At 34.3% G+C, this 24561-nt stretch overlaps 1 protein-coding gene across 1 annotated transcript; it reads right to left on the bottom strand.

Annotated features, from left to right (window-relative positions):
* Window positions 1-296: 296 nt before the first annotated feature.
* Window positions 297-9980, bottom strand: LOC132552670 (baculoviral IAP repeat-containing protein 2-like). The gene is made up of 8 exons (XM_060216858.1): window positions 9034-9980; window positions 6880-6959; window positions 4416-5168; window positions 3721-3890; window positions 2942-3134; window positions 1404-1640; window positions 1120-1152; window positions 297-493 (listed from the first exon to the last, which is right to left on the bottom strand). Exons 1-8 carry the CDS (start codon window positions 9978-9980, stop codon window positions 297-299), a joined length of 2610 nt encoding a protein of 869 aa, XP_060072841.1.
* Window positions 9981-24561: the final 14581 nt, after the last annotated feature.

Below are 24561 nucleotides of genomic sequence, written 5' to 3'. Positions count from 1 at the left end.
GGAAAGACGTTGAAGGAAGCTTTGTAAGCTCCTCCGATAAAAGCATTCAGGAAACAAAACAAGCAAAAGATGCGGAAAACTTCAAAATTCTGTGAACCTGGCATGATCAATTTCATTGGTTAAAAATCCAAAAACATTTTTATATGATTATTTATGTAAGTAAATATCATAATACACTAACTATGTGCAGTCATGAAGAGATAAGGATATCAAACTCATACCACTAGTGTTCCTGTAACAGTGCAAGTCCTTACTTCATCTTCTAGTACAGTTAGACGGTAATCCCAAGGTCTTATCTATGAAAGATAAGTTTTCACAGAACCCCGGATGATCTGGCGACATATTGGACATTTCACTACCGCAGATGCACACTCAACACAACAGCAAATATGTCCACAAGGAAGAAATGCAATAGAAACAACACACTCCATGCATATCTTACATTTCATCTGTTGTCTAAGTTGGCTATTTTCCTCCCTTAGTGACGTCAGGTCTGGAGATAAAGGACGAACATACCATACAATATAAAACAGTACATGTCTCGAACAAACAATTAAAAAGACAAGTCCAAATCTGTATATCATACAATTACAAGTTATTACTTACTAACCACACATATTTTTAATTTAAAAATAACACTATTAGTGGAAGTGTAAAATGTACATATCAAATACAGATCTATTTTTATTATTATTTGTCCCACCAAAGAAAAATTAGCAAGACTTTATTTTCTTTTCAAAAGTGGTTAATGGTGACCTACGACCCTTCAACACTGACCAGTGACCACAAAAACTTATAAGCTGTACAATTTAATATTGTGATAATATGGTGTTAATATAAACAAAATAAGGTCAGTTCTCGAGATATCTTGTTTTCAGTTTTCTTATTAAAATTGGTCAAATGTGACCTTTGTGGTCTCTGACCTTTACCCTTGACACCAAAGACATCAAAATCTATTGAGGTTTAGAAATGAAAGATGTAATACTGTGAAGTAAAATTGAGCCAAATTTGTCATAGGTTATATCTTGAATATTTGATATTATTATCAATAATATTGTTAAGTTGAATTTTAGCCTTTCCAAAAAGAATAACGCAATAATGATTGATCATAGTTGTTACCTTCTTCCGTATATTGATTAGCGAGGTTGCCTCCTAAAATAACATAAAATGGAGGTTAAATATGCAAATATTAAATAAAATATTGGCAATGTGATTACTGAAAATATAATCTGATTGCATACAATACCTTATTTCAAAGTAATTACTTATATCACTATACATTGGTTATAGCTTTATTACTTTAACAAATCAATAGGTTTCATAAATTTTCATTTCTTTGTGTTATGCATTTCCAAAAACGGTTTGCTTTTTTAATGTAAGAGCTTACAATCTATTAAAGATACCTCTAAGTCTATTTCTTGGTACCAAATTTTCAGACATTTTCCCTTCGTTTGGTCCAGCTGCCTTGTTTTCGACGACAGAAGTGTCACTGGATTGGGGGGAAGAACTCCTTGCTTCATGATGTGGTACCTGCTCGTTGGTAGAGCCAGCCTGTGTTTGATTTGATGTATCTGTAAGAATTTCATCACCGAAGTTAAATATTTTTTCCAATAGTGACGACGCAGTCAATTCTACTGGACCTTTAAAAAGAAACAATCAATAGCCAATACTATTGTATCTGTATAACTCGATCTGATAGAAATTACACGACAGAACATGTGTATTTCATTGGTGATTATCAGAACCCCAGATCATGTAAATAATAAAAAAAATATATTTAGTCGCAAGAGTCTGAATATTGATAATATGTAAAATATTTCATTTAAATGATTGCGGAATTAAGCTGAATTGCGTTGGACACCAGTGGATGTAGGAAGCCAGATCTCATTTATACACCATTAAGAGACATACCAAACAGCAAATTGAAATCAAGTTCAGTATAATAAATAAAGAAAATACCGTCATGTCAGTAGAATGTTAATTCGTATCCGATGAAACTAGGGCCAAACATAAACAATGTGCTGTTTTCATGGAAACCCTTGGGAATGTATAGTGGAAATAAGAAAATGTTTTATGGTAGAGTAAGCGTCTTCTGTTTCATTGACACGAACTGCCTTATAAATCTTGGTCAATCCAAGTAAGTAATGCCACGAACAAAGTTAATAACAACGGAACCAACAGGCCTCCTAATACGTGCGATTTCACAATGTATATGGTAATTACAACAGTCAGAAAGCTTCCGCATTATCTTCAACCTCCCGAAACCATTTTTGTAATTGTTTTGGGGGAAAGTAATTAGAAATCTGTTCAACTGCGACATGTAAACACCATAGGTTGAGGAGGCAGCAATGTTTTTTTAAAAAAACTATAAATTAACGATAGAGAAATAAAAATCACCACGCTTGGTGGAAGATTGTATAAAAGACACAAGTAAATAGCACCTTTTCGTAATTCAGAGTGAGATCAAGTAGAGCCAAACAATGAAGTTGTTGGGAAATATACTAATTATTGCAGTTTGGCTAACGAACCGTTGAAATATAACCAATTGGAGGAAAATCGCGTGATGACTGTACATACCTATGTAGTCATATCATGCCGAATGTTGAGCATGTTCTTCACATCAGAATCCAGGAGAAAAGTCGTATTTGATTTTAGTTTGGACTTGAAGCTGCCAATGTGCTTTGACTACTATATGTTTTGCCAACTTTCTGGTGTAACAGTATATAAAAGCCATCGGTTTGCTGAAGTTCACACATCTTTTTTCATAATATACTTAAGTAGATAATATATATATTAAGTAGTTCTACATGTATCGAAATCGAAACAAAAATGCATTCAATATTTTAAATCACTGGTTACAATTTTCCAACACAGAAACGCTGAAAGATGTAGCTCACAAATGGCAAGAAACATCCCGACAACTATCTATATCGTAGCTAACCTGCCCTCTCCGTGACCTGGTGATCTGCACGAACTGCTGCCTGATTGGATGTGGGTGCTGTGCTGCTTTGCATGGTCGCATTACTAGTGGTATCGGTACTGGACTGCGAGACTGTTTGCATCGTTGCCGTCTGAGGTGTGGCATTTTGTCCAGTTCCAGATTGTCTTGTGTTGATGTACTCATTTGGAAGCGTCTTCAAAAGAATGATACAGCAATATGTTCAAAATACATGAACAATTCCGGTAAACGTTTCACTTTGTCTATCAAACGAATTAACTGTTTATCGCGATTTTAACTGGCTGAATGTACGAGGTTGTTTGCGTGTTTTATCATATATGGTTTTTTTTCTTTTGCTGAAGTTTATTTTTTTCTGTCTAGATTACCCATGATTGCGAATACTCTCAATTTGAATGTGTCATTTCAAACTTCTCAAAGAAGGGATTCCATTATTGGAAATCACACGGCCAATCAATGATGAGTAATTTTTGCAGGGAAATACTTTAATATTCTCTTTCCCTATTTTCCTATTTTATGTTCGTTCGTTTCCTCTACTTATGCAGCATCAGTATCAACGCAAAATCAGATGAAATTATAACCACCACACCATCTGGTAGATAGAAAATACACAGACAATACTGCATTCCCTTAAACATGGAGACAAATGCTTATCTACGTGACCATTTGAATAATCAAGACACTGTATTTCATAATAGGTTCTGCTCTCACCAAAGCTTAGCGTCACTTTGGTTTTGTTCTGTATCTGATTTTTTTACGCTTACCAGTTCTCTATGTCTCTGGAGTACCAAGTTGATGAAAGTTTGACCTTTGTTTAGCTTGACGAAAGTACAGCGAGGAAACCAGCGAGCATGCTCCACCCAAGGATCATCGCCAGGCTCCCAATTTCTCAGTCCCCCTCCACAGAAGAAGCATCTTACGTAGTCTTCATATCCTTAAAAGTCACATTGTAAAGCATGACTATATATTATATCCTCTATAGTTTTTGTTGTCTTACATGACTTACTATCATTGAATACTTGATCTCTACCAATGTAAAATAACGCTTAGACAATAATCACTAAAAGTCGGATTAATTGTTGCAGTATTCGTCTTTTTGTATTTAATACAATAATCTGTTGAGCATTGATATTCCTTGTTGTAGCAATACAGAAAATTGCCTGCAAATTTCATCCTTTTAAGAAAACCATTATTGCTGTAACAATTCAACATTAAATTAGAATACACATTGAAACAAACCTGTTTCATTTATATTACTGCCAAAGTTCTTCTTCCAGTGGCATAGCAATTTTAACGGTAAATATGCAATAGGTGTGCCTACTCCCTTGTGTATGACGACGATAAAATCCATAACAAGACACTTAAATGTTTAACTGTTGACAAAAAACGTTTCAAACTATTTCATAACTTTATCTAAACACATAGATATTGTCATTAAACTCAATAGCAAATTACCAACCTGCATAAAAGAATCCTGCTCTGCCCATCTCCAAAGGTGTCTGATCTAAATGATTGGGAAATCCATTGAATGTACCTGATCTCATTTCCAAAGCAGAGTAGTTTGGGTATCGAGGCCTTGCTTTCGTTACTCCGAGATTGTTAAGGTTCATTGCAGCACCGTTAGCTATCACTTGACCTGATTGCCGTCCTTCCTGTTCCGGCTGGCCATGTGGTTGCTGTTCCTGGTAACGATGTTGTAGACGCTCAGCCAGTGTAGTCGGCTGCTGTTGATTCAACGACCGCTGCTGATCAACTGTTTGTCCAGACCGTTCTTGGTTACAAGGAGGTTCAATATGTACTTGGAAGGTTGCTTGCATGGACGTAGACACAGCTGAGTTGGGAATGGCGGATCCTTGTTTTTGGTCGTTACTCGCTCCTTCTTTTTTCTGCAAGCCCGAGGTTGTTGACGTATTAACATGTGTCGATGCGAATAAACTATCATGTGTTGAAGCTGTCCCAGCCTGAGGGAAGGAATCGTCGACAGATGATGTCGCTGTCTCGGTTACTGGATGTGCAGGCATGCTGTCATGTCCTCGCTTTATGGCTTCCATTTCCGATGACAAATGCGATCTCTGACTGGATTCTAATTCATTCATCACATTCTTTGGAGTATTGCATGCCTGGGATCCAAGAAATATTGACGTTACGGTCTCCGGTGTCGCCAGTATTGATGTGATTGCAGTTTCCTCTACGCGATCAACCACTAGATCATCTAAGGAATAATTTTTTTAAACTGAAATACCAGTAGAAGTCGGTAGAAAAAAAATCACTGAAAAAATGCGTGTGCTTATTTACAAAATCTATGTGCCAGGACACTGAATTTGGGATGCGAACTACAACTCAATAAAATATAAATCTGTCATGACCCATTAAGAACTCAAGTTAAATCACGTTGTATCATATCGTGTTAAGATAAGATGTTAACTTATATATATTAACCAAAACCTGTTTAAAACTATATAAAAGAATATATATTGAACCCAGATATACCATGAAATGTGTAATGATGTTTATTTGAAATAAACATCTTAATGCATACATCCAATATAAAGACGAAAGTGAATTTGTTGAGGCCCTTTCAATATGATAAGGACCAAAGGAAAATATTATCCAACATTTTGATAACCATTTCAAATAAGGATCTGCATTTAACCTTTATTTTCAGAGTACGTGTGGTGATTGATTTATACATTTTGTTTTCATGTTGATAACTGAACTGATGTTAACGGTATGCATTTGTATATGTTAAAGGTTTGGACAAAATACTTCTGTCTTACATTTTATAACACATTCCTTGCTTACATCTAAACGTAATCAATGATACTAATGACCAGCTTTACTTCCATATCACAAAATGTAACTGGTGTTGATATATAGATATATCCATTCCACACGGGGCATTCCGTACTCCCAAGCGTTGAGAATCACGCTGAAAACCGGGAAAGTATGGACGGTAGAATCCTGCATGGATTGCGAATCTATATATATGTATATAAGGCCCTCAATAATGGTCGAAAACCATCCGAGGTTGTTGTATGTTGTATGAAAGATGGCGATTTACATATAATAAAACGTTGTGCACGGTAACCACTGAGCGTATATGTGATCGCAGTGAAACAAATTGTGTCACACTCCAAGGAAAGGAGTTTACCGGTACATATATATATATATAAATATATTCCAGTAATATGCATCCAAGAAATATTTGTTTGTAAGGATCTAATACCGATATTGGACCATGCCGTCGATTTTACTGGATTCTATATATATCACTGGTACAATTTCGATAGGTTATTCAAATCTGAAACCTTCGGATCAATATACATTACTGTATATGATTTTTTGTGTTAATTAATTGATAACCAGGTGTTTATATCACATATTGGATATGAAAAAATGACTGTTGAATGCGTATTACTGCAAAAGATATGATCAATGAAGTAATAGCGACAGTACGAACAAATGAAGTGTCAAATTTTCGATGCATTCTGCCAATAAAAAATAGGATTATGTCTTGATAAAGGGGCAGATTTATTAAAAAAAATTGACATGTCACTTGTCCTTACTGTTGTTATTACTTCATTGATTATTTACAATGTATATATCAATTTTCGAACTGTCTAGAATAACTTATGTCAGCATTCATAATATGCGAGACGCACAAAGCAATCAATGTTAAAAACAAAGTTTTAAACAGTATTAAGTCTTTCATCTGGACCACACATTTTCTAAAGAATTAAACTATGATATCGTTTTGATAATGTTCGATTTCAGGTAGCAGGACATATATGACTTTATAAGTACCGTTCTATAAAAATGAAATGAAAGCGATGTATTGATAACATGCCTGATAGAAGGTAGAAACCATATGCAGTAAATGACATTTTACTGCATCAAATTTCTAAATGAGAAAATCAGTTTACCTCCACCACCAGCCCTTCTGTCGGTGGAGGACTCGGGTCCATGTATGGGAACATTCCCTACGTTTTCTCCCTTCATGAAGCTACAATAAAACGATCTCGATTAAAGTATAACACTCCAAGATAAAGCATTGTTATCAATCAATATCCTTCGTTTTTCACATGGAACATAGATTTAAAAGCAATCGTATAAAAAATATTTAGTCAAAACAATTATCTCAAAACTTGACTAACAAACATTGCAACTTTATGATATTCTTTCACAATGCATATATAAGCATATATATATATTTACAAAAAACTCAATTGAATAAATTATCAGTTGAACCAAATAATCAATTGAAATGCATCACACATCTAGGAAAATAAAAAATCAAAATGTAGATGTTGATGCGTACGTTTACCGAACAGTTGAATCAATTTCAAAATTATCATATATCTGATAGTATAGGTACAGAGTAAAGTACGTGTACATGTTCTGAACTGTGCCACTATTAGAATGAATTTGAACATTTTATGCAGGTTACGGAAACCTTGTCTACCTCTCAGAAAACAACCAGAGAATACAAACTTGTCGACATAATCATAATCAAAACTCAAATTCAGTACAACTATGGCAAAATATGAACAAAAGAAATAATTACATGGAGACTCATGCAAAAGTACAAGGAGAATAACAACAAGTGTTACAGAAGAGCAGGCATCTTCTGCTTCATCGTCGATACCCGCCACATAATTCCTGGTCAATCCAAGTAATTTATGTCACATTCTTAAATTAAAACAAGGTATACAACAATGGAACCAACGAGCATCAAACACATCAATTCTCAGATCACACAAAAGAAATAGAATATTTCCTATGGAGATCACTATGACGTGCATAAAACTGACCCATAGTTTTTATCACCCTGCATCTTTTGAAATCCTGTGTTACGGGTTTGTCCGTCAGTTGACGACTTCTAGTACGAGACCGAAATAATGGGAATTTCGACTCAATTGCGACTAGTGAACACCATAGGTTAGTGATGCAGGCATGTTGTAATCCAGTAATGGGAAATTTACATTTATCATATATCTCGGTGAAAATCTTTCCATACTGGTTTCGTAGTAGGAACAGATCGCGATGAGGGTCTGATGTAGACGAGTGTCTGCCGTGTCTTTAATTTCCAATACGAGTGGTATGAAAACAAAAACAAGTAAACAAATAAAGGACAACCGTTAGATTCATAGGTATCTCAATAGTCTGTTTGGATATCTTGCCATTAAACTCGAGTATGATGTTGTAACCAGAAGCTCATTTAAAGATTTCGTCCTTCGTATGTTGTTTATTTGACTTGAACGTATTTTCACGAAGTACGCCTAAGTATAACCACAAACATATAAATGTTCCGCCATTCAACTTTCTTGGAAAAGAAAGCTCCCATAACAAGAGAACGAAGGCATGCTTACAATTTAGAATAGAATATAATGGCGTACAGAAAAGAAAAAATAGAAGAAATGTTTTCTAGAAGAGGGTGTTGAAGATTGTTTTTAAAAATCCAGATAATATCAATTCCACTTCTTGAGTAAACTGTATCACAATAAGACCGCAACCCAGATTTGGTAGTACCAAGAATAGTGGTTATTGGTTTTGACAAAGACTTGATTGAACAGCTATACGAGTCGCCAACAAATCGTGTAGGAATCCTATGTAGACGGGGGAGGTCCGTATCCTTATCATTAATAAGCAATCTAAATTATTGTAATACCAAATCATGATTGGTCAGTATTTCTTCGTTTGACAGATTACATACGATTTAAGTTGAATTTCCTTTGTTATCAAGCAAACCTAGTTCTTTTTTATTTTCAGGAAATGCAATTATGTTTGTAGACAAGGATCAAGTTATTGGACGCTTTATATACAAGCTCAATAACATACCTGTCATGTGAATCTTGAAGTGTGGATTTAACATCAGGAACGAGGAAAGCTGCTGTCCTGTGTTTTGTTTTGATTTTTGACTTCAAGCCGAAAATTATTTTTAAAATGATAAATTGAATAGATTAAACCCACTCCGAAAATGAATCAAACGCAACGTGTTCTCGTTTCACTCACTCTCTCGCATCATACTTAATGTTAGATTATGTATAATATTCTACCACAACGGTTGAGTAACTTACCGACATCTCTTGGAAATTCGGTAATGCACAGCGTACACCGAGTCACCTATTTGCCAGTTCGAATGGGATACATTGCAGCTGAAACAAATCACCTTATCTACCTCGCCACTGTAGTAAAACCCATACTTAGCCAACTTAATTGGCCATATAGGACAGTCCATCGGGAATGTTGAAAACGACTTCAGTCTTCCCCATTCGTACAGCATGCACTCGGTAAAACAAAGACTTATGACATTTAGTGCACTGATTGGCGCCTCGGTAATTCTATTTTCAAGTAAATCTGAACCTCGAATGGCTGTGTGGCTACGAACTTCGTCATCCATGTTTGGTAAACGATTGGAGGTCAATTCTTCAATTCTTAAAATCCCATGTAAAGGAAACGCTATTATCTGTAAGTTGGGGAAATATTGCGTGAATGAGATTGAAGCCCGCAATGCTGGAACGAGTGAAAAATTTTTCATCAACGTATTTCCCATAAGATAATTTCTGACACAGAATGCATCTATGTCAGACTTTCGGATTTTTGGTCTTGCTCTCAAGGAAATGTTCCTATTTCTGGTTTTAATTTTCTTGTTGGTGTGTAGATTCATTGTGATGTCATTTGATTCCTGACCACAAGTGCCATGTGTGGAATCCAATGCCCTGTTAGATTTGGTACATTCTTTTTTTACGTCCGATCCCAAAACAAAAGAAAGGTTCAAGCTCATTTCGTTCATTCTTGCTTCATCATTTTGACTTTCTTGTTTTGTCTTATTAGATGTTGCATCCTTTGTGCTAATCGATGAGCTGATGAAATTCCCGCTGATATCATTAGCAGTCTCAAGGGTCTGTGTATCAGATCTATTACGTTCCTCTTTTATTCTAAAAGATGCTTCATAACATTCTTCCGATTTTTCGGTGTCAGCGGTTTCATCTATGTTTTTTGTATCATTTCTTCCGTAAGACATTTCTGTAATCCCTGTATGCCCTGATCTATTCATACTGCGATATTTCCCTTCTTTATTGATGCTGGATTTCGCTATATTTCCACTTAGTGAATTTGAATTGTAATTTTGTTGATGAATTATTCTAACGACTTTTTGTTCAGTTTCAACGTCTGTATTTTCTTTACAATCTTTATCACTGTGTCTTGTTTCAGTTGCTTCGTTTATGTGAATTATTGCATTACTGCTATCGGATTCTCTTTTAAGTTCAGTTTCAAACTTTTTATGCAATTTTTCTTTTGATGGATCGATTTTGATATCTTGAGGGAATACTCCTGGATTAATTACTTTTGATTCCGTTATTGCATATGTTGAATGCGATTCGTTTTCACAAACATTTTCATTAACTTGATTATATTTCGGTCTCGTGGGTTGCAGTAAATGAAATCTTCCATTCTAAAGTAAAAATAAAAAATACCTCGTTCAGCAACAAAGTGACTCGATCACTTCATTGGTATGTAAAGAATACACAAAAATGATTTTCATTGAACTTGATTTGCCAGGATGATGAAATCAGAGGACTTTTGGGTCTTATTGGTAGTCAAGCAATAACTATTTCAAGACATGTTTTATCTGTTCGTAGTTGACTTTCAGAATTTGTTCTACCAAAATAAAAGAAATATTAACAATGCTATAATTTAATATCTTCATATGAATTCCAGTGAGCAATGTTGTGCCAGACTCTTTCCAACACTTCTATTTAACACATCAGGTGCACAAAATTCAAAATTATGATTTTTACATTATAGCAATGTAAATGGAGAAGAAAAAATTCTGATAGCCAGATTCGGTTTAAATTGCGTAGATAATTGGTATTGATTATGACTTACAAGTTTTATAAAACCAATGAGACTACTTTTCATGAACAATATGAAGGTAATTTAAATTTCCTTGATTGGTACTATACGTTACATTTTTGCTTATAAGATGCAAAACTCATTCTCCCCTAAAACTCACAAAATCTCTCCTAGAAGCCTAAATTATCATTCGTTACATATTTAACTTTTTAGAATCCAAATTTATTCAAAGTCGTACCATTTGCAAGGAAGGAATAGGTAATTATCGAGAAAAATGACGTATTTCACGTATTTGATCCCACTCTTTGCTAAAAGATATAATTAGATACGAATCAATTAAAATTTACCCCAACCCTAAGCCTTAAACGTGATCGTGGGCTTTTTCATACACAGATTTATTCATGCCTTTTTGTGTAGTATTCCCAGTTCTTGACTGGTGAACGTTCAATCTAAATCACGGTTCTTAACCAAGATGTTTTCATTTTCTCATTATGAAGTATATCTTTTTAAAGACTCGACATAAAATTCCTGAATAGCTTACCTTTTGATGATGTATCAGCGATGGAATTAGATATCCTATTATCCAAAGGATAAATACACCTACCAGGTATATCCAAACAACAGCTAATAAACTGAAAATGATAGTGTTACAACAATGATATTCCTGTGCACTTTTGCTTCGATCTTTTGAGAACATCATTATTCAAGTTTAAGTCATGAATTTGATATTGATATTGTATTTGCAATAAGATTGCTTGACTGTCCTCAGTTTAATATAAAATATACAATTAGTAAGTAGACATTAGAAGTTCTAACTTGGCAAAACTCGAATAAGATAGGAAACAATAAACACGCTTATATGACATGAATTCTGTTTAATGCGGGATTCTTTACTTTTACGTCAACAACGCGCCATTGCGAAGGAACATGTATGTATTTTTTCATCCATACCATTTAAATATCAAGCACGTATTAAATGTACAATTTTATAGCAATACACATACAAAATAGTATGGAAAAGGATACACATAATAAAGATTCTTGCAATGAAACATACCTGTTATCTTCTCTCTGTTGCCCCAAGCAATAAGTCCACTGGATAATAAGAATATAAATATCTGAGTAAGTATATGGTTCTGTATCTGTAACAATGGAATTTCATGTTTCAATTCATATGAAAATGTTTTCATATTATGTTTTGGTTGGATTACTTCACCTCGAACAGACCATATTTCGGCTTTTTATGTATGACACATGTTATTGTTTCAAAGACGTATAAGTCTGCTGTGCAGTTCAACGCTTATTTTCATATTTCGTACAGATGTTGCTGTATCACTCAAGTAGAATCACTAGGATCACTACGGTTAACCATCGCCGTTTTTATGCCTACACAAAGACCGCATTAGTTACATGCTGTGTGTCTTTTATGATAAACTAGAATCACATGTCTAGTTGTTATTTTATAACTCAGCTTTGTCGTGCAAATTTATATATAATCAAATGAGGAATGAAATCTGACACAGTTAATGGTGATAATTACACAGGCTTTCAAATTACTACGTACCATTTTCATCTTAATTTCCTCATAACTAAAAGCAGTTCCAGGTACTGTGAACGTATCCAACAGTATCTGATAGACATCAATGACTGAAAGATTATATAACAATAGAAATCTTCAAGTTAACGGTTAAATAACAACAGACATCTGCCTTTGAACCGTTATATTACAATAGGCATTAACAACTGGACGGTTATATTACATTACCTACCATTGAACAGTTATATTACAACAGACCTTTACCATTGAACGGGTAAATTACAACAGAAATCTACCATTAAACGGTTATATTACAACAACAAAGTTACCTTTGAATGATTCTATTACAACAGACCTTTATCATTGAACAGATATATTACAACAGACCTTTACCATTGCACAGTTATATTACAACATACCTTTACCATTGAACGGTGATATTACAACAGAAATCTACCATTGGACGGTTATATTACAACAAAAAAGTTACCTTTGAATGATTATATTACAGAAGACCTTTACCATTGAACGGTGATATTACAACAGACCTTCGCCATTGAACGGTTACATTAAGACAGAAATATACCATTTAACTATAATATTACAACATGCATCTGTCTTTGAAAGGTTATATTACAGTATACATATGCCTAGAACGATTGTATTAAAACCGAAATCAACAATTTAACTGTTATTATGCAACAGCAATATACCATATAACGGTTACATTTTAGCAGACATATACATTTTAACGGTTCAGCAATATATTTATATACCATCAAGTATATAATACGATATTACACATAGGTCCACAGGTTTTATAAGACATGGATTATAACTAGCATTGCCACAACCTCAGTCAAATGAAGCAATTAGTGTGTTAATAAGTTTTTTGTTTCTAAAAATACATATTATAGTACATGACTTTGACCCTAAGATCCTGCATCTGGCACTCTTCTTTTATAATATAGTTCTTAAAATGAGTGTGAAGTTTGATCGATGTCCCTCAAAGAATAAAGCAACTATAAAGCTGACTAAGATTTTATGACAATGATAGCAACTATTGCAATATCTCATAGTTGCCTTTTAAACGAAAGATAAACCTTTGTACCTTTAGTGTGTATTGGAAAACATATGAAGGAGTATGTCGAGATACACGAGTTACTTCACTTGTTTTTTGACAGTTCATTTTAATGACAGAACATATCGTTATAAAATTTAAAATTGACAGGGACGCGACCTATAAAAAATCAGTTATCGATCTATGTAAGTTATGGTACGCATCTGAAAACATGTTAATAGTTGCATATTATCTATGCTAGAAGTACATCAGCCACGTTTACAAAATGTACCTAGTATGTCTTTTCCATATGCAGTCTTATTGTTCGACGGCCGTACGTTCCACTCGTTCTACAAAAGAAACTATGAAATTATTACATGTTGAAAAAATCCATCATGCAATTTTTAGCTGTCCACTTATCACATTTTTCATTATTTAAAAAACTCAGAATTTTATTACCAGAAATAAGAAATATTACTAAGTGGTTTCATTTTGTCCTTGTTTGGATCCAGATAAAATGTTTAATTTTTTCGTATTTGATTCTTCTTTCGGATCATCATGCTTCAAATTCAAACATCAATTTCTAGCGTTCAAATCTACAAATATTTTATTTCATGCAAAAAAAATACTTAAGGGATTTTTTATATTTGTTCAAGCTGAGTGTCATGCCTCTGTGGTTTATACATATGGGCATAGTTTCTTCCCGAAAGTTATGACTCTTACGGAATACACTTTTTTCAAATCTTGATTTGGCTTTCATGATTTCTAAAATACAGACTTCAGTGTATGATGAATATATATATTAAGATCAATTATATATGATTATTCTGAGTTTCCAGACTGGGCCCCTGAAACATGTCGTGGCAAAATTGAAAGCACAAAAAAAAAAAAAAATTGAGTGGTTACAGAAGAAAAAAACCCCGACCAATCTTAAGCTGATACTCTCATTTTGAAGATTACAAAGGAGCACTACCGAATATCAAAGTCATTACAATATACCGTTATGCGACCTTTAGATTCGATTGATATGCATAAAAAATCAAACTAGACTTTCCGCCTTGTCCACAAGATGTCGCCAATGAAGCCTTAAATTCTGTAATGAAATGTCCCAGGGGTGCAGAGAGCGGAAGCCCCCTTTAACCCCTAGAATATGGTGCATCACGAAATATACACCCCTCACTTACAGGAAATTAAATAACAGTACTGGATAGATTACGGGTATACGTGGAGTTGATTCTCCTAAATGATACATTTCCAAACTAATGTAGGTAAACTTTTAAAGGAAGTGAATAAAATTACTACTCCTTCAAGATTCCAATGCTGACTTGCAACCTCTGACAGGGATTTTTACCAAAATTTCAGTGAAGTAACTAACGTTAACAATGCCGAATTGTTCGTGACGCTAATAATGTATGAACAACGTCAATAACCGTAGATAACTTTCATCGGGGTCATTCATACACATATATTGCAGCCTTCTCTAAACTCTTTCATGAACACTTATGTACATGACTACATATACCATAGTCACAAAACTGTTGTAAACAGCATATATTTTCTATTTCCACATTTGAAAAGACTTTCCCACAGTTTCAATGATAACTAGTTGTACGACGCACGGAGTCTGGGCAGCATGACCGTCTACATTTGAAGTAAAAAATGCATCAGTCTTGTTTACCTGACCGGTGTAAACTTGGTTGGCTGATATTGCAACCAAATGAACAGATTGTGTGCCTTTTTCTGCGTCCTTGCTTCTTTAATGATCACTAAATAAAACAAGTGATCACAAAGAAATCTTGGCTATCACCATTTCATCGCATTTTGGTCTTAACTAATACATTGTCAAGTGGATTTATTGTATTTTCTATTCACCTCATGCCGAGATACAACAAAGTCAAATATGCAAAATTAAAAGACATACGTTTTGCGAATGATCAATCAAGTGCATCTCAAGAAATGCCTACGGTAACAAATGATGTTCACTTTCAAATCTCACGATAGTCACCTTCGGACCACTTTATTTTGATTATTCTTATCAAATTAGAGAGCGACACTTAGAACCACTGGAAACCAACATGTGAAACTGAAGAAAGATCTATCAAATATATCTGCGGAAATGAATCTATTCTGACGCAAATGTAGATCTGACTGCTTCTTATCTTACTTTTCGACAACGAAGCTCTAATCAGGATCACTCACGCACATTCTGGCTTCCTAAACTCTTTTATCTACACATATATACATAACATATACCATAGTAACAAAATTGTTGTAAAAGAAACACATATTTTAATTTCACGTTTGAAATTACTTTATAAAAAATTACTGTTCACATCTTGTATTTATGTTGCATGCATATTAATCTCCTTCGATCCGGAAGCACGACATACAATATTGTAATCCATACACTGCATACCTGTAAATAAAAAAGATCAGTTATTTACAAACAAACACACCACGTGGTTTAGTAGCGTCTGCCGACCTTGACCCACCGACTCACATTTGCATACTAATAAGGGCATATAGTTATTAACTTGCATTAACAAAACACTATTATTTTAATTTTTTGTCATATAAAGATGTATATTTATATATATAGAAGGTATAAAGATAATATAAACTGATAAACATAACTCGTCTGTATGACTAGGCAGGCCAACTGTACAACCTGTATTTCTGAGTTATCCGATAGTGTTACATATAGCTCGAAAATATTACAATGAAAAAAAAAATCTTTTCTGGTTCTTGCACATATGGAAATGATATTATGGATAAAATTAGTATTTACTTACCCTACAGGAGTGTAAATTGTAGGACTGGCTTGCTCCACGTGGCGACAACCTGGCGACTTTCGTGTACACGTGCCAGTGGTAACATAAGAGTTATTCCCCCTGAACGATTTGGGGTTGCGCTAAATTCACGAAATTTCCAATACCAGGCTAATTTTTCTATTTGTAGGTGTGTGTGTTGGTGTGTGTGTGTGTGTGTGTGTGTGTGTGTGTGTGTATGTGTGTGTGTGTTTTTTTTTAGTATATTCATTAAGTCCGTGGTGTAAAGTAAAAGAGTGGAAACAATGTAAATATCTATATTTAGTCCGTGGTGTAAAGTAAGAGAGTGAAAACAATGTAAATATCTATATTTAGTCCGTAGTGTAAAGTAAGAGAGTGAAAACAATGTAAATATCTATATTTAGTCCGTAGTGTAAAGAAAGAGAGTGAAAACAATGTAAATATCTACAACTGTATATTTAGTCCGTGGTGTAAAGTTAACAATGTACATGTTTTGTATGTAACACGTAATGTATTGTTATATAACATATGCTTCTTTGAATAAAATGATTGTTTAAAAAAAAAAAAAAAAATTACTGTTGTACGACTTAAGAGTTTTGGATAGCACGACCGTCTACATATAAAGTAAAGCGGAAAAGTCCAGAGGACTTGATAGGGTGAGTATGACAACAACTGTCTGTAAACAAAATGTGCAACAATGCACGAAGTCGTCTATATTTGTTATATACTTTTAAAGAATCTTTTCTGATTGTGTGTTTTTTCTTTATCTGTGTTATACAAATTTTGGCTCTACCCATTTAATTGCGTTTTGATCTTCATTAATTTCTTAGCAAGTGGTATTTTTTGTATTTTCTATTCACCCCATTCCGAGATACAATAAAATCAAATATGCAATAAAAGACCTATACACTTTGAGAGAATTCATCAAGTGCTTCTCGAGAAATCACACTCGGCCATTTCATTTTGATAAGTCTCAAAATTAAGAGACCACAACGCGGAACCCCGGAAAACCAACAAGTGATATTGGGGAAAGATCCATCGAGTTCATCTTGAGAAAAAGCATTATATTTTAATAGTCGCAATCCAAGATGACCGCCTGTCATTCATTTTTATCTTGTTGACCATGTCAAAAATTCAGAGGGAACCGTATGGGGCACAGGATAGCTTGCACATGAAATCCAAAACAGATTTATCCAATACATCTGAGGAAAGTGTAATACCAAAGCCAAAAATATTTTGCAAAGGCATCAAGAAGATCGATGTATGAAATCTGAGAATGATCCATCTCTTTCAATAGCGTTAACTCACTCTCATTGTGAAAATCTAAGATGACCACCCATTGTATTTTTATATATAGCATCCATATAATTCATCCGCGAATGCGACTTTTGATTGATCAATTGATTTTTTTTTTTTTTTTTTTTTGTGAAATCGGGAAGTCATAAAAGACAGGTATTCATATTGGAATCTTTAATCGAATATACCATGTTCAGGCACGTTTGTCCCAATATAATCACTAATAAATTCCTAAATGGAATAAATTGACCTTAATTTGATTCTGTAATTACAAAGACTTACCGGTTTTATTTCCACAGGGAATGAGCTTGCACCTTCCAGCAATAAAAGTAAACAAAGTGCCTGAAATTGCAAAAACCTCATTATCAAATGTACATTCCCAAGTCACGCGTTATGTGACCCTCATGAAAACATATCTGTTGCATACTAAATAACATTCATAAGGGAAAATAAATACATCAAAGATTGTGCAGAAGACATAGCGCCTTTTAATACAAATTTAGAGTTAGAAACAGTAAAGCCAAACAATGAATTCAACTTCACAATAAAGCTGTTTCCTCCTTCTAAGACTCATCAGTGACGCTAAAGACCTATATCATGAAGCCTTGGAGGCGGCAAAGGAAAACCGCTGACCGACAGCAATTTTTGAATGTGTTATTAAAAGTACACAAGTTTTCCCTTTTACCAAATAAACGTCCACAACGATGAAGTTTAATGGTATTTAGATATGCACCTGCTTGTATAATCCTTAATTGTTTCAACCAAAAATTTACATCTGGAATAAGACATCTTATTGTTGTGATACTTTTTATTAACCAATAATTCTTTTCTATCTTCGGTATCACAAGTTCGTATATTCACCTTCAGATATCTAGATCCATGCTGTTGGTATCCCGGGCCTGCATTCTTCCTCTGAAATAACAAAAAAATAAAACCTCTCAAAACAAAAGACAATTGTTAATCAAATTTATGTTAAACATTGTAATAAATAATCATATTTATATAGTAGAATCGGTAATAAACTTTTTTTCGTGAGAAACATTATACAATTTTTTTTGTCAAATAAATCAAATTGTGTGATTTAAACTGAACATATTGTGATTAAAATTTGTGAAATTCATAACGAATCTTATTATTGATACTAAAAATGCGATTTCTATAATAGAGTTCCCATCAACATTTATTTCAGACATAATTATTATATTTTTCATGTAAGTAAACAGTTTCTTGACGCATGGAGGAAACTTCGCAATCTATCTATATTTCTGGTATGAAATATTACCACTTTCCCATCTGAAGATGTGTCAGTATTTTTTCCTTGGAGTTCAAATCGATCTTTCATAATATGTTCCACACCTATGAGAATTTACAACAAACATCAGTGCATCTGTATTACATGTATAGACTTGTACAAATGTATTTTCAGTAATGTATCAATCTCTATCCGTCTTTTGACATTTGCCAAATTCTGCGATAACTTGTAACGTTCAATTGTTAATATCATGATCAGAAGAAATGGCAATACAATGTATAACGAAAATGAGGTAAAACTTCAGCTTTGATCAAACTTCGCTACAGTATCCGGAGCATCATGTTTTAAAATCACAATCCTAATAAATAAAAACAATTGTAGATGTTTTATGATATCGAAATGTTACTAATTACCACCACTCATAATAGACCACGGAATAATCCAGGAGAGCATTCCTGAAAGGAAAAAACAAACCATTTTGAAAATGTTAGCACTTGTGGGTATTGTTTAAAAAGATATCTTCACCAAATTTTGAAGTTATGTGCCTGAGAAAAGACAATACTTGAAAAATAAAAAAACATCATTTTCACGCTTTTTACTGATGTCATACAAAATATTTAAGACTGATTTACTTTAAGAACACAATTCTATGACGCGTTATTATACTGATGGTTCTCCTTCTTTATTTTGGTTTTTCTTTAAAGATCTCTTACCTCTGCCAAAATATGTATATGTTTCTTTCTCTCTTACACAGAAAGGGCATTGTGATGTTTCGCACAGTAAATTGTCCCATTGTCTTATCGTTGGAGCAGAATCTGGTAAAGCAGAAACTGTAAAAGACATTTTCCTAATTTAAATTTCATTAACAACACTGTTGAGATTTCAGATACTTCCGTTTCTATCATGATAATAATTTCCATATTTCTTGCGATCGCTTTTGATTTGCTTTGGTCACCTTCTAGGCTTGAGGCCCTTAACATCACTGACGAGTCTAAGATGGACACGAAACAGCTATATGATAATGCTTAATTCATAGTTTGGCTCCACTGTATATCATCTTATTTGCACTAAATAATGCTGTTCACTTTTGTGTGTTTCATAAATCGTTGAATGACATGAAATACATTTCGTCCTTTGAATATTGATAAGATCTTTGTGATTTCATATTCTTTCATTAGTTTCTTTATTCCGTAAGAACGTTTTTCCCTGATACTTAATTCACAATTTCCATTTAGAGTATACCAAGACCCGTCCGTCCGTTCGTTTGTCTGTCTGTCTGTCTGTCAAATTGACCAGTTAAATGTTAGTCTTGAAAGAAAATTAACTAAAGCCAAACACACAGGTTATCTGCGACTTTAAACCTTTTATAATTCATCATCATTCTTTGAAGGCAAACCTTTCCATCGGAATTCCAGCTTCAAACTTAGGCCCACACATGAGAACGCACTTTTCCTTCCTTTTAGATTGTTCATATGAATTTGATTGCGTCGATTTACTAGATTGTTAGGATAACTTTAAGTGGTAAGTAAATTCTATTTAGAATATTGTATATCTAACGTTTCCACGTTTCCAAACTTAGTTAAACCACTTCCATTCTTGGGGCTTTTTCTGTGGTTCCAACTCATTGCTCTCTGACTCCGATTTTGCATATTATTTAATGTTCTATAAGTACATCTGTAGCATCGATCAAAAGTATAGTAAAACAAGAAATACGACATCAGAATCTGAATGCAAACATAAATTCATGAATAACATGGATGAAAGAAAGATTGACACGAGACTCTTGAAAAAAAATCAAGGAGAATAAGACCAGATGTTTCAGAAGAAGAAGCGTCTTCTGCTTCATGGATGACATCTGCCGGGTAAATTTGGGTCAATTCAAGCAGGTAGTGTCACATTCACAATTGAGGACAAGGTAAACAACAACGAAACCACCAGGTACTCTAACGAGCATCAGACACATAAAGAGGCTGTCATCAGCTGAGGTGGTAACTGTGTCATAATTAGAAATAATGTGATATTTCGATAATGGATGAACACCTAATTGTGATAAGCATATCTGTAGTTGAATATTTTACAAGAATTACACGTAGTAAATGGCTTACTTGTTCCCGTTTCTCCATCAGGATTAATCGAATATGTACGTAAAGGTAAGTTCTTTGTAGAGCTAAACAAGGGGTAATCAATTAATAAAGTCTAATATGGTAAATTGTTTGGATTGTTATATATAGATATAAGTATATACCATGTTTTCGTTATGATAGCTTGTGTCCTTATAGAGAAAATCTTCAATGTGGAGCTAAACGCAAAACTTCAACATGGCAAAATAATCAACAAAGTCCAACCTGTTTTTCAAATGTGCGTCAAACGTTTCTCTGAAATGATGTACCAAGAAGTCTTTCCTTATACAATATCATAAAACAAGATATGCTGCGATAGCATTTAACAATTTAGTTCAATAAAACAATATTTGTAATCAATATGTTTAAATGTGAAACGCAATAGTTAACTAGCCTCATGTACACTAAGTTGAAATAACGGCATTGTCAGACCGATCATTATTGTCGTGTATGCTCTTCCCGAACAGTTATAGTGTCTCTGCCTCTGCCTGGCATAGAGGTGGCATTGACTATATGTACAGGAATTATATTCCACTCCTCGGCAAATGTGTGGCCCAATAAGGGTGATGTTCTGGGTTGCAAGAAAGTACCTACAAAATCTTGCATCTTGTGGCTTAGCGTTGTCATGCTGAGAGATCAGTAGTGGGCGTAAATTTGCCTCTCATAGTCTATTTCAAACAGTTTTGGGTGAAATCGATGGTTTCCATTACTAATGGTATTTCGTGCTGTTTCGACTGCTGTTATTCTCCTGCCACACAAGCGAGTAAGCCTAATGAACTGACTTTACGTCGCGAGACAATTACAAGCTTAAATGTTATCAAAATAAAATTGTTACAAACTTTTACCATCTCCATTCTGGTAGAGACTCGGCCAAGAGTAAATCCTCTTCGGTTTCGTATCATGTTGTTGCGTTTCCTGAACAGGTTCCGCATCTAAAAATTAAGTGTGAATACGCTTTAGAAAATATAAACAGACGAGAACATATCACGATTACAAAAACGATATTGAATTGGACAAGAGATCCGACAGAGACCTCGATGTCCATTACTATTCCAGCAGTCCGTCATGCATATTTATTTATGTATGCGATTGAAGCGTTGATAATTTACATGAATTTCTTGGTTTCAAACATTATGTCACTCAACTTGAAATATATTTCATTTTGAAACTGTTCGTCTTCTCTTAAAATATGTGTAAGATAATTCATAACAATTTCTGCCGTTGGGGGTATCTATTGGTCCATGACTGATTCTGTCAACTGACTTCCGCAACAGACAAAAAGGAAATAAGAATGCAATACTTACAAGTAGTGATTGCCATGACTGCGATCTCTACAACATAAACACTACTTACAAGTAGTGATTGCCATGACTACGATCTCTACAACATAAACAACAGTAAGTATTATTACAGTGTAGTAGCAAGCAAACTTCATGCGTGTTACTCAATGAAGTGTACCGATCAGGGGTAAGCAGGAAAGCACGGATGTTTGCCCCGCAGGAACATCAAAGAAGCATGACTTCTTATTCCAACAACTTTTCTAATGTGTAACAAAAACCAGTGACGTAATACACAGAAATATCAGAGAAGGATCCAGATTGCGGACCAAATTATCATTATTGATCCAATACATTACATCTCCTTCCCATTTAGCTGAAAACTACAATGTTGATTATTGAATTAAAACAGTCATTCATTGATTATTTGTCCTGTTATCTGTTCTGAAACAGAGAGTATAAAGTCTTCAGCGGTTCGAATTCACTTCTCCCGAAATATGCTAACCTTGCACATATAAATTAAAGTCTATCCAAGAACTAATTAACCTTTTCCAAACAAATTAACCAGTTTGTAATTCAAAACAACTTGAAAATGCTTAAAGCTCACTAACTAAGAGTTCACAAAAGCATAGCATGGTTTCATGTGGCATAGTCTTTCAAGTAAGCCGGGGCTTTCTTCACTCTCTGTGGTCTCCGAGAATGTGCCACCATTGGTGAAGTGTTGACTTCCGGTATGGGTATTTCCGGATCAGGAGTAGCTACCTGATCAGACTCGGATCTAACTGATTGACCGCCGACATCATTGACAACAATGTTTGACGGAGTCAAGATAGGTTCAAACACCTGAGGTTCTGGGTTCAAGTCCTTTTCGGGTGTCGGACATTTTCGAGTACGAAAATGATCGACATGACGCCGCGCAACAATTCCATCTGGGAACTGGACAGTAAATGACACTGGTCCAGTTTTGCTTGCAACCACATTGGACCACTATAGAAATTCTTTACGAACACATCCTGTCCCACATCGAGATCGCGGCCTTTTGCATGCTGATCATGATAACGTATCTGTGACATCTGTTTATTCTGAACATGCTGCCTGACCCCACTAGTGTTAGGATCTCGAATCAAATCAAGTACGGTTTTCAGTTTCCTGCCACACAAGAGTTCTGCTGGAGTCTTTCCAGTAGTAGATTGTTGGATTGTTCTGTAGGACAACAAGAATCTCTGGAGCTTGGTATTCATCGTACCTGGTGTTCCCTCCATTTTTTTCAAACCTTCCTTCACCATGCGAACATACCTTTCGGCTAAACCATTCGAAGCTGGGTGCTTCGGTGCAGTTTTGATGTGTTTGATACCATTATCGTTCACGAATTCCGTGAATTGAGTTATTGAGTAGCCATAATGTTAAAGAAGTAAATCTATTTATGAATTTATGAGTTAATTGCGAAATCCCTTATTATATAGAATATGTATCAATAGCCTTATTTGTCTATATTGTATTATGTAATGTATATATTATATGTACTGATGGGCCTAACGCCTAAAGTTGTAATAAAACTTGAAACTTGAAAAGATTAAAAGATTATTGAGATCATTGCTGTTTGTAAATCATGTATGCGATCAGCAAAATAATATACAGTTTGGCTCGATGCAATCATTGATGATTCACAGTAGTCACCATATATTGCGATATTGGATAAAGTATTATCAATATATCACAATATGACTTTCACAGCCAATACCCATACCTACCGGATGAGGGCGCGAAGTACTTCACTGTGCTGAACGCAGTTTAAGATAAAAATAAAAACATGAATAAATATAATTATTAGATATCAGGTAAACGAATACTTACAAATGTCACAGATTACTGGAAACACTAAGTAAGCTGGTGTCATCCATAACGAATTCCATATTTTTTACATCATATTCAAGGAGGCCATTATATTTTACTTATTACTTAAAGAACACGAACCACTCTCTGATCTCCAAACCTAGTGTTAAATTGAAAGATTCGAAGAATTCGACCTATGTGACGCTAAATAACAGTGGTTAACCATAAGGAATTTTACTCAATGAACAACAATATATATATATATACATATGATGAAATAAATTGTACATTTTGGGTTGTCGAGATGGGAATCCTCTGAGTTTGTTAAGTCGTGATGAAACTTCGTATTTTGTTAGTCATCGCACACTGGGTTTGTCTGATTTAGAACAATTAGGTCTGTTTTGAATAACTGCCATATAGTAATAGTAGTAGATGAGGCATAGTCACAGGTCTGCGCTTAGTAGTGTTTCAATTACATGTGCTACACATAATTATTAGATGTTTATTGACATCATCATTAACACATAGGTTATTATGGTTTATATCTAAATATTTCAATTTATACCCAAATCAGACTCAATGAA

The sequence above is a fragment of the Ylistrum balloti genome, unplaced genomic scaffold, assembly GCF_031769215.1.
Source record: "Ylistrum balloti isolate Yb309-2 unplaced genomic scaffold, AGI_CSIRO_Ybal_v1 Utg370266, whole genome shotgun sequence".
Taxonomy (NCBI): domain Eukaryota; kingdom Metazoa; phylum Mollusca; class Bivalvia; order Pectinida; family Pectinidae; genus Ylistrum; species Ylistrum balloti.
Note: the sequence above shows the minus strand (reverse complement) of the source record. Positions and strands in the feature narration are given on the sequence as shown.